This window comes from Somniosus microcephalus, chromosome 3 (assembly GCF_052327205.1).
Source record: "Somniosus microcephalus isolate GS21.2 chromosome 3, FLI_Smic_1.0, whole genome shotgun sequence".
Classification (NCBI taxonomy): Eukaryota; Metazoa; Chordata; class Chondrichthyes; order Squaliformes; family Somniosidae; genus Somniosus; species Somniosus microcephalus.
The window spans coordinates 39,419,307-39,437,243 of record NC_140989.1 but is presented as its reverse complement, the minus strand read 5'-3'; the positions used below and the strand labels follow the sequence as shown (position 1 = coordinate 39,437,243).

Sequence of the window (17,937 nt, the reverse complement as noted above, 5' to 3'; positions counted from 1 at the left end):
GTGAGGTGCATTTCCTTCATTATGTGAGGCTCTCTAAAAGGACGGCCTGAGGTCGTGAAAGGTGCTATATAAATGCAAGATCTTCTTGAAAAAATTAAATTTAGAAATTGTAGTAAATGTTGCTCAAATCCAGTAATGAGCACATTAATCATTTACTGTACCCTCCTGTGATTCATATAACTCTATTCTGTCATAATAGCATGTTGCAGTTTTAAATCTGCCATTTCAGCCCTGCTTTAACTCTCATTTAGCCTTGTATGGATTTTTTTCATTTTATTGAGACAATGATGTATACATGTGAGATATCTGTATCCGGAAAATATTGATACCGTTTACATGGATCCCTATAAGATGTCAGCCACCCAAAGAAAAATATATTTTGTTTATATTGATATGCAGGAACCAAAATAGCTGTGCTAGTAAGTCAACCAATGCAGATATAAAGTACAGAATTCTCAGGCCACTGTGTTCGCAGAATTCACAGTATGCTTGGAAGTTTGGAAAGAACTATTTTTAGTGTTGTTGCCTCCTTGGTGAATAAATCCAAAATTAGAGCACCTGGATATGTTGGTATCAGCATCTTATATGCAAATTAATGGAAACATGGATTTATGGTTTTTATATGTGGCCCCAGACCGCTGGTACACTTCAATGTCACCTTCGAAGAGAGACGTTTGGATACTCCTTTCAAAACCACTCTCTCTTTTCTACCATAACTTACGATGCCACCTGACTCCTTGCAGCATACGGCATTCACTTCCAACCATTGCATAATCCAACGTACATTTTACAGTATAACAACAGAAAACACTGGAAAAACTCAGCAAGCCAGGCAACATCCGTGGAGAGAGAAACAGAGTTAACGTTTCAGGTCGAAACCCTTCTTCAGAACTGAAGGGGAAAAAAAAGGCAGGAAATGAAACAGATTAAAAGGCCAGTTTGGGGGCTGGGAAATGGGGGAGGTGATGAAAGAACAAAAGGGGAAGGCCTGGGAGGTGAAGAGACATTAAGAGATATTCCAGACGAGACGAGATGGTAATAGGACAGGTAAAGAGACAAAGGATGGCTCGAGATGAAGTGTGAAATGCGCTGGCAGAGTGAGAGACAGCTGCCATGTGGGAGAGAAAAAAAGGAAAAGGCACAAACCAAAGTGGTTATTCTGTATTGTCGCCTAAGCATGTTGAGTTAGCTTTATAAATGTAGCGTTTATTTTCAATTCACACAAGCCGTAACTAGTTGAGTGAATCGTGTTAATCTACAATAAAACGTATACCTGTTCTGTTTCACCGCTTGCAGTGTGTTAGCCATGATGTGGAGATGCCGGTGTTGGACTGGGGTGGACAAATGTAAGAAGTCACACAACACCAGGTTATAGTCCAACAGCTTTATTTGAAATCACAAGCTTTCGGAGCGCTGCTCCTTCGTCAGGTGAAGTGGAGAGATGCATATAGACACAGCATATATAGTCAGAGAATACTGCCAGATGATTACAGGTAATCTTTCTAACTGCCCTTTATCACACCTCGGCAGAGAGATAATCACAGCAATCAAAGGTGTGAATGGTGTCCAAACAGGTCAGTCAGGAAAACATTACATCAAATAACAATGAGGTGGGGTCACAAGGTCAAATGTTGCAGATGCTGGGGTCTGTATGAAAAACAAAAAACAGACAAAAAACTTTTTTTTTGCTGGAAATCACAGCAGGTCTGACCGCATCTGTGTAGAGAGATGGTATTTATCTGTGTTAGGTGTGGTATTTATATTACTAAAACATCGTTGCACATTTCCATATGGCTGTCAGCATGTTCAAATATTTGCTTAAAAGATGTGCTGTATATTTCAGGATCTCTGTTACTGTGCGTATATTTGTTGTACTGACTGAAGGATTAGCTGCATACAGCAGGGATCCTCTTACTGCAACTATCTGTCTTCCTGCCAGTAGTCTTGACTTTGTTGTCCTCGGCATAATTTAATTCCTCTAACTTGGAGCACAGCCATCAGGATCACTATTGTGGTTACTAATACTGTAAGGATGTGGTCATTAATTTGGAAATTGCAGTGCTACCTGCTGCAGAAGCTGAAAATAGCTAACTCCATGGCCTGTGAGATGTATGAAAATAAACTGTCAACACTTTATGCTCTCAAACAGCAAAAAATCTAACCTAGGATTGTGTTCTCTTTCTGTCTCTCTTCCCCAACCCACCTACTGGAAAATTATGGGCAAGATTTTGCTCTTCATTTTAACAAACTTATAATTTATACACCCAACTATAATTTTTTTCTATCGAGCAAATAACAGAAATTTGCCCCTAATACTTTTTATTTTAATTTTTATAGATTTGATAATTATACAGTAATGTTTTGGATTGCAAGACCATATTGGCAAAATAGTATATCAAATGCTATTGAACGTGCAGTGTGTATATTTCTATTAATAGGATTTTTTTTCCTTTTTGGGGAGGGGTTGAAATGGGGCGTAGTTTTCACTTCCAGTCGGGGTGGAAAACTGACAGCTACCTTTTGCACACCCCTACCATTGACTGCAATTTAAATATGAGGTGTGAACTTGGTGCCTATACGTGCAATTTTCAAATGACAGAGAAGGCTAAGAGGAGATTTGATTTGATTCGTTCTTGGGATGTAGGCGTCATTGGCAAGGCCAGCATTTATTGCCCATCCCTAATTGCCCTTGAGAAGGTGATGCTGAGCCGTCCATGATTATTGTTTTTTTGTAGCGGTTTGGTACAACTGAGCGGCTTGCTAGGCCATTTCAGAGGGCAGTTAAGAACCAACCACATTGCTGTGGGTCTGAAGTCATACATAGGTCAGACCAGGTAAGGACGGCATTTCCTTCCCTAAAGGGCATTAGTGAACCAGATGGGTTTTTACAACAATCCGGTAGTTTCATGGTCATGTTGACTGAATTTAAATTCCCCAGCTGCCGTGGATCATTAGTGCAGGCCTCTAGATTACTAGTCCAGTAACATAACCACTATGCTACTGTACCCCCAGGTTTAGATTAAGTAAATAGAGAAACTGTTTCCAATGGCTGAAGGGTCAATAACCAGAGGGCAGAGATTTAAGGTGATTGGCAAAAGAACCAGAGGCGACATGAAGAAAACTTACGAGTAGTTAGGATTTGGAATGCACTGCCTGATAGGGTGGTTGATACAGATTCAATAATAGCCTTCAAAGGGGAATTGGATAAATACATGAAGGAGAAAAAATTGCAGGGCTTTGAGGAAAGAGCGGGGGGGCAGTGGGACTAACTGGATTGCTCTTCGAAAGAGTTGGCGTGAACTTGATGGGCTGAATGGCCTCCTTCTGTGCTGTAGGATTCTATGACAGTCCAGGGGGAAATATTGTTGCAAATTTGTTTTTCCTTAAACTTCCCTCTTGCCCTCTCTTTTTCTTTCCCCCACCATCCCAGGTTTCCAGAGCCACATTCCTGCAGCCAACAGCGTGGCAGTAATCAAAAAGGCAAATGAAATATTGGCCTTTATTGCAAAGGAGTTGGAATACAAAAGTGAGGAAGTGATGCTTCAGTTGTAAAGAACCTTGGCCAGGGCTTAAAGAGTTATGAGGACAGGTTGTATAAAGTTGGCTTGAGTACAGAAAATTTGAGGGGTGTTCTAATTGGGGGTGTTTAAAATGGTTAAGGGATTCGATAGGGTAGATACAGAGAAACTATTTCCTCTAGTGGGGGAATCTAGAACAAGAGGGCATAACCTTAAAATTAAAGTTAAAGCCATTTAGGAGTGATATAAGGAAGCACTCTCTCACGCAAAAGGTAATGAAAACATGGAATTTGTTCTTTCAAAAAGCTTTGGATGCTGGGTCAATTGAAATCTTCAAGACTGAGATATAGATTTTTGAACAACTTCTCCTTTGACTCCACTCACTTCCTCCAAATCAAAGGTGTTGCTATGGGAACCCGCATGGGTCCTAGCTATGCCTGCCTTTTTGTGGAATGTGTGGAACGTTCTTTGTTCCAGTCCTACTCGGGTCACCTCCCTCACCTCTTTTTCCGGTACTTTGATGACTGTATCGGTGCCATTTCCTGCTCTCGCCCTGAACTAGAAAATTTCATTCACTTTGCTTCCAATTTCCACCCTTCCCTCACCTTCACATGGTCCATCTCCGACTCTTCCCTTCCCTTCCTCGACTTCTCCGTCTCCATCTCTGGGGATAGGTTATTGACAAACATTCACTACAAGCCCACAGCTACCTGGACTACACTTCCTCCCACCCCGCTTCCATTCTCCCAGTTTCTCCGTCTCCGCCGCACCTGCTCTGATGATGCCACCTTCCATACCAGTGCTTCCGACATATCTTCCTTTTTCCTCAACTGAGGATTCCCCTCTACTGTGGTTGACATGGCCCTTGACCGTGTCCGTTCTATCTCCCGCACTTCTGCCCTCACCCCTGCCCCTCCCTCCCAGAACCACGATAGGGTTCACCTTTCACCCCACCAGCCTCCACATTCAACAGATCATCCTCCGCCATTTCCACCACCTCCAGCGTGATCCCACCACAAACACATCTTCCCCTCACCTCCCCTTTCAGCATTCCGAAGGGACCGCTCCCTCCGCGACACCCTGGTCCACTCCTCTATCACCCCCAACACCCCTTCCCCTTTGCCCGGCACCTTCCCGTGCAAGCGTAGGAGATGCAACACATGCCCTTCTACCTCCCCCCCACCCCTTCCCACTGTCCAGGGCCCCAAACACCCCTTTCAGGTGAAACAGCGATTTACTTGTACTTCTTGCAATTTAGTATACTGTATTCGCTGTTCACGATGCGGTCTCCTCTACATGGGGAGACCAAATGCAGATTGGGTGACCGCTTTGTGGAACGCCTCCGTTCAGTCCGTAACGGGGACCCCGAGCTTCTGGTCGCCTGTCACTTTAATTCTCCACTCCACTCCCACTCTGATCTCGCCATCCTCGGCCTCTTGCATTGTTCGACTGAAGCTCAACGTAAGCTCGAGGAACAGCACCTCATCTTTCGATTAGGCACTTTACAGCCTTCCAGACTCGACATAGAGTTCAACAATTTCAGATCATAACCTCGGCCCCTATCATTTTTTTTCCACACTTTTTTTTTGTTTGTGTTTTTTTCTCTCCCACATGGCAGCTGTCTTTCATTCTGCCAGTGCAATTTACACTTCATCTAGAGCCATCTTTTGTTTCTTAACCTGTCCCATTACCATCTCCTTTTGCCTTGAATATCTCTTAATGTCTCTTAACCTCTCCTGCCTTCTATCCTATCACAGACCTTCCCTTTTGTTCTTTCATCCCCTCCCCCCTTTCCCAGCTCCTACACTTGCTTAAAAATCTGTTCCATTTCCTGCTTTTTTCCAGTTCTGACGAAAGGTCATTGACCTGAAACGTTAACTCTGTTTCTCTCTTCACAGATGCTGCCTGACCTGCTGAGTATCTCCAGCATTTTCTGTTTTTATTTCAGATTTCCAGCATCTGCAGTATTTTCATTTTGTAAATAGATTTTTGTTAGGATATTGAGGGATATGGAATAAATACGGGTGAGTAGAATTGAGGTACAGAGCAGCCATGATCTAATTGAATGGCAGAACAGGCTCAAGGGGCAGAAAGATCTACTCCTGTTCCTACAGACAGCTTGCTGCCAGCCCCTTGTCAGGGCTGCATTGGGTTTGCAATAGGAGTCTGTGAAAGACCCTCCTATTGATTTTCTACAGCTGCACACCCGAGATCAAAAATAATGGAATGAGAATTAAACCTGTGTTATCTTTCACCCCTGAACTGCCCCAGCAACCCGCATTGCTGTTCTGCATTAAAGACGTTTGTCATCAATGGACTGTATTTCTCTTTTAATGCTATCTTTGGTTTTAAATCTCCATGACATGTATTTTAGGAATTGAATTGTTATTTAAATTAGTGAAGCACAAGCCTTTTCAAATGTGCTGTTGTGAAGTAAGGATTCTGATGCGGTTTTAGTCGGATCAGGATGACAAAATGGATTGTCTCATGGATTTTCAAACATGTCAAGTATTACAGAAAAAGATAAACCTATTCCTAAAGTACTTTTTGATTTGCATGATTTTGGTTGACCTTATGAAAGAAGGGCAGTCCTGTGGCAAGGTTGAATTTGTTATGTAGCATATTGATGGACAGTTGTGCATTGTCAGAATTTGATGGCCAGAACATGGTGCTGTTATTTTCTTCAGTTGTACAGAATAGTAGCAAAGACATTATCGTTTTTTTAAAACCATAAATCTTTGTGTGCCTTTCTATCACCATATTCTTATGACCACTATCAATAATATTCTGTAATGGGTGACGGGAGACTTGCTTTGTGAGTGGGACGAGTTTTTCTGTTCACTATTTGCCGTGTCTATGCACAGTTGTTTATGATTTTTGAAAAATTAATTTAAAAAAAAGTATTTAGGGACATCTATTATTTTTAATATTTTGCAATGGAAGGAAAATTCCTTTCCCAACCCATTCCCCAGGTACTGTGAATAAGTTCATACTAGAATGCACAAATTATTTTAAAATGCTTTCCAGCACACCTGTGACTTTCAGTTTCAATTCATACCGTCCCTCTTCCATTGAAGGACTTGCTTGGTAAATGCGAGTCCTCTTTCAGTGCTTGTGACTGGTCAGTGGCGAGCGCTGGGCGGCGGTTAAGTAACCTGGCCACCTCCAGTAAGTGCTGACGGCTTCAAAAGGTGGAGTGCTAATCCTTGAATTAGCGAATGGCATCCACAACCTTACAAGCCATGACATCGCTGCAGTACATAACAAGTCAATGAAAGAGCAACCATGGACAGTCTGAAACACAACACCAGGGTTCTGGATATTCAACCAATGATGATGATTTTACAGCTGCCAGTGTTTCCCAGCTTAGTATTAATTTTTATACGCTTGAATTTCACCTTGCATACTGTAGTAGAGTGGACCTGCTTTAAGATTATTTCTATTGAAATAAAATCGATTAAAATGAAAATCTTTACGAACTCCTGCCCCATTAGCATTAATACCCATCCATCTTCCTAATAGGATCATTTTCTGCCCAATCCACTGGGATGTATTTTGTCTGAATCCCCCTAAGATAAATTGGGGCCACATTACTGTCTGTGTGGCCAACAAGCTTAAGAGAAAGATTTAATGTAGCAAAGTAGTGTCTGTTAATTATACCTTTCTTTGCCATAGCGGAGATACTGACTTTTAGAAAATTGATAAACATTGTATGCAGCCAGATGTTGCAGTATTGATCTGCTTTGCTACATTACATTTGTATGTACAGTAGAATGATTTTAGAATTGCTGAAGAAAAAAAACAAATTGAGGCAGAATTAATGTTACTAGTGGTAAGTCTGCATTCATGTGGCACAGTAAGTAAGCAAACATGAACATATTTTGAATGGTTTTTGAGTACAAAATTGGTTGTAAATATCTTAAGTTGGAATCCTTTAGGTAAATGTTTACATTAGACTAGCAAAGAAATGTCATTTGTATTTCCTGTGAACGGGGGGGGGGGGGGGGGGGGGAAGGTATACTCGACACAAAATGAAGATGTTAATTTGACATTTTTCCACTCCTTTTCTCTACAGCTTTGACTGCCTACACGTACCTTACCATCTTTGATCTTTTCAGGTAATTATTTTTTTATATTAGAAACCTCTGTGAATTTTTAATGCGCTTGTGCCTATTGGGACTAAAGATTAATTGGCATCAGTGAGATTTTTATTTTGCCAATTCGTGCAGCTAGCTGTAGTGAAATATATTCAGAATTAGTTGTCACCACGTGACTGCTTTCCATCAGGTGATCAGTTTTTATTTTACAATCTTACTTGCAAGTCATCTCTGTTTATGTCTTTTACTGAGCGAGGGTGGGCAGGCGACCTGCTTCCTGCCCTCTGCTGTTCCTGCCACAGCTGCTCGGAAGTCCACAAGAACAGACTTTGGGAACTTCTGCTTTCCCTGGGGCAATGCCTGACCTCCACTCGCCATTTTCCTCTGTTTGCACGGCTGAGATTGGGAACCTGTGTGGTGGATTCTGGTTGCCTGCTTCAAGTTTTGTAATTTCACAACTGTTCCTCAATTAATTTGTCTGTTCTGTGGACAATGGAGTGATTATTTTTGTTCTGATAGATAGCTTAGAACGTGTATTTTGTTTCCGAGAATATTGTCTGTGACAAAACTTTCTATGGCTTGGTCTACATCTCTGAATGAGTCTCTGTTGAGAATTCAACATGAGAATTCCTGCAGCTTTTTTGGTAAAATTCTGTTTAAAACTTTACTTGAAAACTACAAAGGACATTCAACAACAACAACTTGTATTTATATAGCACCTTTAACGTAGTAAAACTGCCCAAGGTACTTCATAGAAGCGTTATAATAAAAATTTGACATCGAGCCACATGAGATATTAGGGCAGATGACCAAAAGCTTGGTCAAAGAGGTAGGTTTTAAGGAGCACATAAAGGAGGAAAGAGAGGTGGAGAGGCTTAGGGAGGGAATGCCAGAGTTTAAGGCCTTGGCAGCTGACGGCATGGCTGCCAATGGTGGAGCGATTAAAATCGTGGTTGCTCAAGAGGCCAGAATTGGAGGAGCGCAGATATGAGTTGTGGGGCTGGAGGAAATTACAGAGATAGGGAGGGGTGAGGTCATGTCGGGATTTGAAAACAAGGATGAGACTTTTTAAATCGAGGCGTTGCTTAACCGGGAGCCAATGTAGGTCAGCAAGCACAGGGGTGATGGGTGAACGGGACTTGGTGCCAGTTAGGATACGGGCAGCAAAGTTTTGGATGACCAAGTTTAGAGGGCAGAATGAAGGGAGGCCAGCCAGGAATGCGTTGGAATAGTCAAGTCTAGAGGCAGCAAAGGCATGGATGAGGGTTTCTGCAGCAGGTGAGCTGAGGCAAGGGCGGAGTCGGGCACTGTTCCGGAGTTGGAAATAGCGGTCTTAGTGATGGCACGGATATGTGGTCGGCAGCTCATCTTGGGGTCAAATATGACGCCAAGATTGCGAACAGTCTGATTCAGCCTCAGAGTTGTTAGGGAGAAGGGTGGAGTCGGTAGCTAGGAAACGGTGTTTGTGGAGGGGACCGAAGATAATGGCTTCGGTCTTCCCAATATTTAGTTGGAGGAGATTTCTGCTCATCCAGTATTGGATGTCGGACAAGCAGTCTGATCATTTAGAGACAGTGGAGGGGTCGAGAGAGGTGATGGTGAGGTAGAGCTGGGTGTCGTCAGCGTACATGTGGAAACCGACACTGTGTTTCTGGATGATGTCACCGAGGGGCAGTATTTAGAGGAGAAATGGGGGGGGGGAGGGGGGCAAGAATAGATCCTTGTGGGGACGGCAGAGGTAACGGTGTGGGAGCGGGAAGAGAAGCCATTGCAGGTGATTCCCTGGCTACAATTAGATAGATAAGGATGGAACCAGGCGAGTGGAGTCCCACCCAGCTGGACGACGGTTGGAGGAGGATGAGGTGGTCAACCGTGTCAAAGGCGGCAGACAGGTTGCGAAGGACAAGGGGTGATAGTTTGCCTTTGTCACAGTCGCATAGGATGTAATTTGTGACTCTGATAAGAACCATTTCAGTACTGGGGCAGAAACCTGATTGGAGGGATTCAAACATGGCGTTCTGGGAAAGATGGACACGGATTTGGGAGGCGACAACACTTTCAAGGACTTTGGAGAGGAAAGGGAGGTTGGAGATAGGGTGGTAGTTTGCAAGGATGACAGGGTTTAGGGTTTTTTTTTTGAAGAGAGGGGTGATAAAGGCATATATGAAGGAGAGGGGAACAGTACCTGAGGAGAGGGAACCGTTAACACTATCAGCCAACATAGGAGCCAGGAAGGGAAGTTGGGTGGTCAGCAGTTTAGTGGGAATAGGGTCGAGGGAGCCGGAAGTGGGTCGCATGGACAAGATGAGATCGGAGAGAGCATTAGGGGAGATAGGAGAGAAACTAGAGAAAGATTCAAGTTCAGGGCTCTGGCAGGGGGGATCCTTAGAGGATGTTACCATTCAGTGCTTTGAGTTAGATCAGAGAATATTAACCGATTCCTACCTCACTGGATAAAGTAGGATTGAAAAAGACACATGGTGGAAATGCATAAACGTTCAGTCAGTATTTGAAAGAGAAAGACGTGAACATTTTTTGATGGGACTCTTAGTTACCATCCCTTTCTGTCTTAGTTATGGAGTGATTATCAATTTGGCACCTGCTGTCATTTGTGAAAGTGAGTAGCTCAATTGACCATTACCTGGAATGACATCACTTGAAGCAGAATGGAAAGTGACATATCTTTGCTGTAGCAAAATCATGTTGGATTTTAAATTGGCAGCAGAAAATGTGATTGGAAGATCTGTAAGATGCAATTAATACACACTTTACCTTTTAAAAATGATTGTCTGCTCACCAGTGCGCGCTCTCTTTATTGAAAAGGGGAAGAACTGTTGTTTGTTCTTCTTGCTGTTATTATTTATCTACATAAATTTATGAGGAACAGCTTAATGTTCAGGGGAGTGTTAACAGCGCTACTGTTGAGATGATGACATTCCGCACCAAGTGACACCATTCCAGTAAATAAGAACACCTTCCCAGGACTCCCTGGTAATAAGTGGTGAATAATTATGCCACAAAATTAGGTTGATTTATTGGGCAGAGTTTAGAATTGTAAAATACAGAGTTACCTCTGTACACACTATTAAATAATTTTTGTGTGAAATGTTACCGATTACAGAAGCTGGTCTGAAGCAGAAGAATACGGTTGGCTTTGCTTAATTCAACTATATTTTCAGTCCAGGCTTTTTGACATTAATCTGTTTATTTCCTAGTTTGGTGACTTACCTAATAAGTTTCTGGGTGACTTTGAAGAAACCTAGCCCAGGGTACTCTTTTGGGTAAGTGTATGTTGAGCATTACTCAGTCGACACTTTGACATTTTGTACAATGTAGCCCCTTTGACGCACAGTAGTTTTGATGAGTACGGGGTGCCTTTTTTCCATTTTAATGAAGGAGAAATGTTTAACCCATTTGTTTTCGTGGATGCCTGTTCCTAAAGTAACAGCTTTCCAGCCAGCAGGTTGCATGTTCAAAGCCTAGTGTTGACTGGGTCTCCAGCCTGCATACAACTGTTCTCTGGTCTCACGAGTGCTCTGCTCCGCCCGTGGATAGAGCACTGTGCCCCAGCAGGATGTTCTATTTTGCAAAGGGAGTGGAGGCAACACTGACTCAGTTGGCATTGCGCACTTGCACAGGCACTCACCGGTCAATCGACCCTGTAGCAGCAGAAAATGCTGGAAAAACTCAGCAGGCCAGGCAGCATCCATGGAGAGAGAAACAGAGTTAACGTTTCAGGTCGAAGACCTTTGTCAGAACTGGAAAAAAGCAGGAAATGGAAAGCAAGTTTAGGGGCTGGGAAAAGGGGGAGGGGATGAAAGAACAAAAGGGGAAGGTCAGTGATAGGATAGAAAGCAGGAGAGATTAAGAGACATTGAGAGACATTAAGAGATATTCAAGGCAAGAGGAGGTGGTAATGGGACAGGTTAAGGAGCAAAGGATGGCTCTAGATGGAGTGTGAATTGCGCTGGCAGAATGAAGGACAGCTGCCATGTGGGAGGGAAGAAAAAAAGGCCAAACAAAAAGTGTGGATAAAAAAAAGAAAATATGTGATAGGGGCCGAGGTTATGATCTGAAATTGTTGAACTCTATGTTTAGTCCAGAGAGCTGTAGAGTGCATAATCGAAAGATGAGGTGCTGTTCCTCGAGCTTACGCTGAGCTTCCGTGGAACAATGCAAGAGGCCGAGGACGGTGAGGTCTGAGTGGGAATGGAGCGGAGAATTAAAGTGACAGGCCACCGGGAGCTCGGGGTCCCCCTTACAGACTGAACGGAGGTGTTCCGCAAAGCGGTCACCCAATCTGCGATGTGGTCTCCTCTACATTGAGGAGACCAATCATGAGCAGCGAATGCAGTGTACTAAATTGCAAGAAGTACAAGTAAATCGCTGTTTCACCTGGAAGGGGTGTTTGGGGCCCTGGACAGTGGGAAGCGGGGAGGTATAAGGGCATGTGTTGCATCTCCTGTGCTTGCATGGGAAGGTACCGGGCGAAGGGGAAGGGATGCTGGGGGTGGTAGTAGAGGAATGGACTAGGGTGTCGCGGAGGGAGCGGTCCCTAAGGAATGCTGAAAGGGGAGGTGAGGGGGAAGATGCGTTTGGTGGTGGGATCACGCTGGAGGTGGCGGAAATGGCCGTGGCGGCTGGTGGGGTGAAAGGTGAGGACAAGGGGAACTCTATCGTAGTTCCAGGAGAGAGGGGACGGGGTGAGAGCAGAAGTGCGGGAGATAGAATGGACACGGTCGAGGGCCGTGTCAACCACAGTAGAGGGGAATCCTCGGTTGAGGAAAAAGGAAGACATGTCGGAAGCACTGGTATGGAAGGTGGCATCGTCGGAGCAGATGCGGCGGAGACGGAGAAACTGGGAGAATGGAATAGAGTTCCTACAGGAGGCGGGGTGGGAGGAAGTGGAGTCCAGGTAGCTGTGGGAGTTGGTGGGCTTGTAGTGAATGTTTGTCAATAACCTATCCCCAGAGATGGAGACGGAGAAGTTGAGGAAGGGAAGGGAAGAGTTGGAGATGGATCGTGTGAAGGTGAGGGAAGGGTGGAAATTGGAAGCAAAGTGAAAATTTTCTAGTTCAGGGCGAGAGCAGGAGACGGCACCGATACAGTTATCAATGTACCGGAAAAAGAGGTGAGGGAGGGGACCCGAGTAGGACTGGAACAAAGAGTGTTCCACATATCCCACGAAAAGGCAGGCATAGCTAGGACCCATGCGGGTACCCATAGCAACGTCTTTGATTTGGAGGAAATTAGTGGAGTCAAAGGAGAAGTTATTCAATGTGGGAACAAATTCAGCCAGGCGGAGGAGGGTGGTGCTGGATGGGGACTGGTTGGGCCTCTGTTCAAGCAAGAAGCGGAGCGCCCTCAGGTCATCCTGGTGGGGGATGGAGATGTAGCGGGATTGTACGTCCATAGTGAAAAGGAGGCGGTTGTAGGTGGGAAGAGACTGGACAAGGGGAGATAAAATAGAGTCGAGATAGGAAGAGATAAGTTCCAAGGGGCAAGAACAGGCTGAAACGATGGGTCTACCAGGGCAGTCCTGTTTGTGGATCTTGGGAAGGAGGTAGAAGCGGGCTGTGCAGGGTTGGGGAACTATGAGGTTGGCGGCCGTGGGGGGAAGATCTCCAGAGGAGATGAGGTCAATGACCGTCTTTGAAACGGTGGCTTGATGTTCGGTAGTGGGGTCATGGTCCAGGTGGAGGTAGGAGGAGGTGTCGGAGAGTTGGCGTTCAGCTTCCGCACGGTAGAGGTCGGTTCGCCAAACAACAACAGCACCACCCTTGTCAGCAGGTTTAATGACCATGTCGGGTTGGATCTGAGAGAATGGAGTGCTGCAAGTTCAGAGGGAGGTAGGTTGGAGTGAGTGAGGGGAGCAGAGAAATGGAGATGGCTGATGTCATGGCAGCAGTTTGCAATGAAAAGAACTAGAGGGTAAGAGGCTGCAGACTCTGTAATGTGACACCTGAGCCAGGTAGGGCCACAGAACTCCAGGGCACTGTTGATAATTGAATGGAAGCCTGGCTCATTAATGGGGGCTGGGATTTGATCTCACTGGCACTTGATAACTTAACAAGCTAATTTTCTAATGGGTTGGGTGATTCTGTCTGGACGAGCAGTGGGAAACCTACCAGTGCGCTCTGCTGGTAATCTGCATAGTTTTAGCCTGTTAAAACGGCAGCAGTACCCTGGCACGCACTTTGGAGTCCCTGAACCTTGGCTTTTATTAACCTATGCCTAATATCTTTGGATTTGGATAACAAGTTGTGTTTAAGTCCAGTGGACATAAAAGCCCCCATGGCACTATTTCGAAGAAGAGCAGGGGAGTTATCCCCAGTGCCCTGGCCAATATTTATCCCTCAATCAATATCACAAAAACAAATTATTTGGTCACTATCACATTGCTGTTTGTGGGACCTTGCTGAGGGCAAACTGGCTGCTGCGTTTCCTACATTACAACATTGACTACACGTCAAAAGTACTTCACTGACTGTAAAGCGCTTTCGGATGTCCTGAGGTCATGAAAGGAACTATTGAAATGCAAGTCTCCCTTCCTTTCTTTCTTTTTCGTTAATGGGGTGGAAATGTGCTTCCCATATTGGGCAAACAGAAACACTGCCAGCCTGGATTTTTCAGTGGTTCGGTTTGGAGACCTGACCAGAGTGATGAGTTCCTGTTCATGCTGCGGGTTAAACTGAGCAAGTGTACATTGTATTCCGGAGAGCCACAATATAGCCTGTACTTACCCGATGTCAGTCGTAGCTCAGTGGTAGCACACTTTCCTGAGTTTGTGGTTGTGGGCTCATGTCCCACTCCAGAGATTTGAGTACATAATCTAGGCTGACAGGCCAGTGCTGCACTGTCGGAAGTGCCGTCTTTCAGATGAGACATTAAACCGAGGCTCTATCTGCCCTCTGAGATGGACGTAAAAGAGTCCATGACACTATTTCGAAGAAGTGCAGGGGAGATTTCCCTGGTGTCCTGGCCAATATTTATCCCACAACCAACATCACTAAAACAGATTATCTGGCCATTGATGTTTGCGGGACCTTACTGTGCGCAAATTGGCTGCTGCGTTTTCTACATTACAACAGTGGCTATGCTTCAAAAGTACTTCATTTGGCTGTAAAGTGCTTTGGGACGTCCTGAGGTAGCGAAAGGCGCTATTTAAATGCAAGTCTGTCTTTCCATTTTTCTGATGGCTTCAACACAATCATCTGTCACCGACATACAATTGCTTCCTTCTACACCATACTTAGCAGCACAACAATACAGCTTCTTCCTGCTCCGTCTAGAATTCCAATCCTGCTGCCTTCACAATCGCATGGAGGCTATTGGGTAATCTCCATAGCAAACTAGAATATCTGGCTCCAGTGCGCTCCCTTTTAACTTAAAAAATCTTAATGGATGTTGGCCCAAAGGATTGTTTCGAGGTTTTTCAAACCTGATCATATTCAACCAGCTTGCTAAACTGGTAATTTTTTTCTTACTTTAAATGTCATGATAAGCCAGCTGGTTGAGGACATTGTATGGTTCAGTGGACACATTTGATCTGGTTGTTTAGAGGGTGACCCACAGAGCAGAAGATTGCTTACATTACTGTCATGAGAAAGAAATGCAGCAGCTTAATTTCATTCTGTAGATTAACCATGTAGTTGACTTGTGTATTCACTGAAAAATGTAGCCTTAAACTGTGCCTGCATGTGCTGTTCCCTGGTTAAGTGCAAGTTCCAACTTGCATCAATGTTCTACTGGATGAACCCAAACTCTGAATATTCAGTTAACAGTAGCATATTCTGTTAGAAAAATCATTGTTTATCACATTCCTATACAGTGGAACTTCTATTATCCAGGCGATATGGAGATTCCACTGTATAAACTGAAAACCTTCTCGTTCTTTCGTGTGACTGTTAACTCTGAACGAGCAGCCAGTAATGGAGGGGAGAAAATAAAACAATAGCTGTTGTGGGGGACTACGGTCTCCTGCGTAAAGAAATAGGCAACAGTGAGCTACAAGAAATAGGTCTTTACTCCAACTCTCTCAATACAGTACTGAATTCGTGAAGCCCGCGAACCTGTGATGACTCACGGATTGGTCACCTGCTGGAACCTGATTGGTTTTCCTTCTCTCAGCAGCAGGCAAGTCTGAACGTGCCTTATTCCTCTCAGCTTGCAACTGTCTTGCGGGGGGAGGGGAATACAGCAGTTAAAAGGGGATTATACAGGTTTATCTACATACACACAGTGTTTCCCCAATGTGGCAACCCACTGTATCTTTTAGGGGATAATCACCTTACCCTGCATGACTGTCCCTATTGCTTGTACATGGAATTTCTGTGATGAACTTCTCTTCTCCCCCTGCCCTTTGCACCCATATTGAACATTAGTTGGTTTTGTGTTATCTTTCTGTTTTCAGCCTGTGAGCTAGGGAACTAAGAACTTTTTTCTCCCCATTTTAAAGTAATATTCTAGGATGAGGCTGTACAATGGGCTTACCCTTTGATATTGACGGCAAAAAATCCGAGCACATATGTTGGCTGGACTACCGATCGGGGCAGCCATCTTTGCCGTGTTTCTGTAACTAGGTGAAAAAGCATGACATTCTTATTCAAAACCCCCAGCAGTTGCTGCTGCTTCACTGGAAGCAATATATATATAGAGCACCATTCTTTGAGGCTATTCGTACCCAGGTTTCTAACAGTATAACTGTTGAATTGGCCAGTGGGATGTGTGTAAAGAGTTGATGAGGTTGACTCCCTTCTATTTATTTTTACCTATCTCTGGGTATACATCAACTCCAAGTAGTTCAACTGAGATCAGGAACTTAGAAGCAAATCTGTTTACTACAACTACACATTTCTATCACTGGGCCACCTGAGAACTATTCTGGAAAATGTCAAGTTCTGTCTTGAAATATTTCTTGTGAAATGCATCAAGTTCTTTCCTGTGATGGATCCTAATCCAGGAATTTACTTTGGGGAATCTGGGTTTACATCAGTCTGGACTGATGGGATGAACATCGGCTCTAGCTCTATGGTGGATGTGGGTCTATATTGTAAACATGACTCTAAATTGACCCTTAGTAGAAATGTGACTCACAAAGGAAAAGGGTAGCAGAAGTGCAGGAGAGATTCTGTAATGTGGTTGTGGCTCTTCTCCCTTCCTCCCCAAATTTAAATCTTCCTTATGGAACCCAGGTGCTTCCCCAGTCTCATGCACCTCCTAAGGGATTCCTGATGAATTGGCAGGGGCCTGGAAGTAGGCCTCCCATCTGCTTGGCTTGTGAAGGTGGGTAGCATTAGAAGATGTTGTGGCTTCTCCTGGCCATAATCCTAGGCGCATGGGAACACCATCACCTGCAAGTTCCCCTCCAATTTACACACCATCCTGACCTGGAAATATATCGCCGATCCTTCATCGTCGCTGGGTCAAAATCCTGGAACTTCCTCCCTAACAGCACTGTAGGAGTACCTTCGTCACACGGACTGCAGCAGTTCAAGAAGGCAGCTCACCACCACGATCTCGAGGGCAATTAGGGATGGGCAATAAATGCTGGCCTTGTCAACGATGCCCATATCCCGGAACGAATTAAGAAAAAATCTCAGATCAGCACGATTCAGATCAGAAAGTGAGCTGAGAGGGAGATCCTAACATTTTGTGGTGGTAAGTTTTAGTGCTTCAGTATTTGGCACTTACCAGAAACTACAAATGTCCTTTGAAATACAATTGCAGTTAAACCAGTCTGTAAACCAGAAATTAGGCCTGTTTATTTGATATATTTCCATGGCCTGATCACTAACTCAACATGTAAAATAATTGAATGACCTATGAGAAAAGACGAGTGTTATGGTACAGCCTTCCCAGCAGGCATCTGTCTAGTTTTTTTTTGTAATTTTTATTTTTTTAATTCTTTCTTCTCACTCTCCCACCCCATAAAACCCTAGTCTTGTGCTGCTCACCTTCCCCAGCTGAGCACATTGCTGGAGACCTGCTCCTAAGCCTCTGCCAATGCATTAGACAGCTACTATATGTACCAAAATAGCCATTGGTGACTGCCCCTCCCTAAAACAGAGCATTTGAGACTGAGAGCTTATCTTGTGGGTAAGATCAGTTAAGGTCCTGCATCCCACCACTATGTATCAGAGAATATCGGAGTTCCGGTGCATAGTTCAATGGTAGTTCCTCTCTAGACGGGTAGGGTAGTAAATTGTGCTACTTTTATCTTCTGTCCTTTTTATAAAAAAATTAAAAGTTACACAAAATAACTTTTCAACAAATTACAATAACTGGTTTTGTCTACTGTATTTTATTCATGAATGTTTTTG

At 44.1% G+C, this 17,937-nt stretch overlaps 1 protein-coding gene across 3 annotated transcripts in view; it reads left to right on the top strand.

The window, feature by feature from the left end:
- slc30a6 (solute carrier family 30 member 6) overlaps window positions 1-17,937 on the top strand; it is a 146,996-nt gene that overhangs the window by 77,154 nt on the left and 51,905 nt on the right. For all 3 annotated transcript variants that reach the window (XM_085980192.1, XM_085980190.1, XM_085980189.1), the window contains 2 exons: window positions 7,594-7,636; window positions 10,831-10,896. In XM_085980192.1, the coding sequence (XP_085836318.1) occupies window positions 7,594-7,636; window positions 10,831-10,896 (109 nt within the window). The remainder of the gene's footprint in view (window positions 1-7,593; window positions 7,637-10,830; window positions 10,897-17,937) is intronic.